The 1,682-nt window shown below is 30.1% G+C and overlaps 1 protein-coding gene across 1 annotated transcript in view; it reads left to right on the forward strand.

Moving 5' to 3' along the window:
• The window catches only part of LOC106790416 (nose resistant to fluoxetine protein 6-like), a 27,889-nt gene that overhangs the window by 20,503 nt on the left and 5,704 nt on the right, over positions 1-1,682 (forward strand). Inside the window, exons 9-10 of the mRNA XM_014755279.1 lie at positions 809-984; positions 1,123-1,252. Of these exons, the coding sequence (XP_014610765.1) occupies positions 809-984; positions 1,123-1,252 (306 nt within the window). The remainder of the gene's footprint in view (positions 1-808; positions 985-1,122; positions 1,253-1,682) is intronic.

A 1,682-nucleotide genomic window follows, 5' to 3' on the forward strand; every position in this document is an offset into this window, starting at 1 on the left:
AGGTAAAAAATTAGAATTTATTGTAATGTTTTATATTTATTAACAAGTCATAATAAAATTTTTAGTTGCTGATGAAGTCCCCAGTAAGGGACGAGATGTACAACTAGTTCAAAATAAATTGTTCATCAGATTTATTAACCGTCTATAATTCCCTTTGAGACTTATATATTAATATATTTTTTGGACAAGAATATTGATAATAGTTATTATAAATGTTTCTATTCATTTATCGATATGTAATTTGATTATTATCAATTTGTTTTGGGCTAATTTATACACACTTTCAAAATAAACATGGTCCATATTACTGGACGATACTTATTAAGATTTGTCAATTAAAATTTAAATATGCGTGGTAGAAATTTTCTTTCTAAACGGGAAAAAAATTCGACCGAATGCATCCCACTAATCGGTGGAACGTAGAAAATGAGGGGGGGGGGGGCTCGGGAGGTTGTAGACGCGTTTCAATCGTTTTCCAATAATTAATTCTATCGGTGATGGGAAAGTTTCGAGAGAGGAATGAGACACGACCTAACGTAACAACGAATGATCCAAAACAAAAATCATCTCCCAACGAATGATCGAAGAAGCAAAGTTAATTAGTTTCTTCCACCCCCAACCCCCCCTCACCTATTACGACAATTTTGGAAGATATTCAAACTCGTGAATTGATCTTCGCACTGATTCGAAACTTCTTATACAGTTTATATCAAAATTACGAAAACTTACATTTTCTAATAATAATAATCATCATCATCATCATCATCATTTTCGTATATTTAAATGTTAACGATGAAAATAATTTCAGTGTATGCTTTGGAGTTGGTATATGTCGAACGATACTCAATTCTACGTACTTGGTATACTACTTCTTCTGTTATCTGTCAAGTATAAAAAACTAGCAATCAGTTTGGTGATATTCCTGATCGTATCTTCTTGCTTCACCACCTTCTCCGTAGCTTATACGAATGATTACGTAGCAAGGTAAAACAAAAAACTACGTCACGTTTTATCTTTCTTCCCCCGCCCCTCCTCCACCCCTCCGCCACTCCTACCCCTCACTCCTCTACCTTTCTCGATCGAATGTTTTTTTGTTCAACAGTTAGTTATTCCTAAATCTAGGATCCAAGAACCGTTCGCCCTGTTCGATGAACTCTATGATAAGCCATGGTTAAGAGCTGGACCTTATTTCATCGGTACGATTACGGGTTATTTATTGTTCAAGACCAATTGCAAAATCGAATTATCTTTGGTAAGTAATATATTATATAATAGTTACATAATTTTAAGTGGATAATAATTATTGTCGGGTTTGTTATAATATATTAATATAAAATATTAATGGAGTGCAATAATAATTTTCGAATAAGTATATATATAATAAGGTTTTTATTGCACAACTTACAAAGTTTTTTACAATGTTTTAATTGTCGAATAAGTATAATAGTTACATTATATATATTTTTTCTTTTAAATGGATAATAATTATTGTCGGGTTTGTTATAATACATTAATAAAAAGTATTAATAGAGTGCAATAATAATTGTCAAATAAGTATAATAGTTACATTATATATATTTTTTCTTTTAAATGAACAATAATTATGGTCAAGTAATAGTACAATATAGAAAAGTATATATAGTTAATAGTACAATAATAAAAAGTATAAATAGTGCAATAAT

The sequence above is a fragment of the Polistes canadensis genome, unplaced genomic scaffold (assembly GCF_001313835.1).
Source record: "Polistes canadensis isolate GaletaPanama2010 unplaced genomic scaffold, ASM131383v1 scaffold_238, whole genome shotgun sequence".
Classification (NCBI taxonomy): domain Eukaryota; kingdom Metazoa; phylum Arthropoda; class Insecta; order Hymenoptera; family Vespidae; genus Polistes; species Polistes canadensis.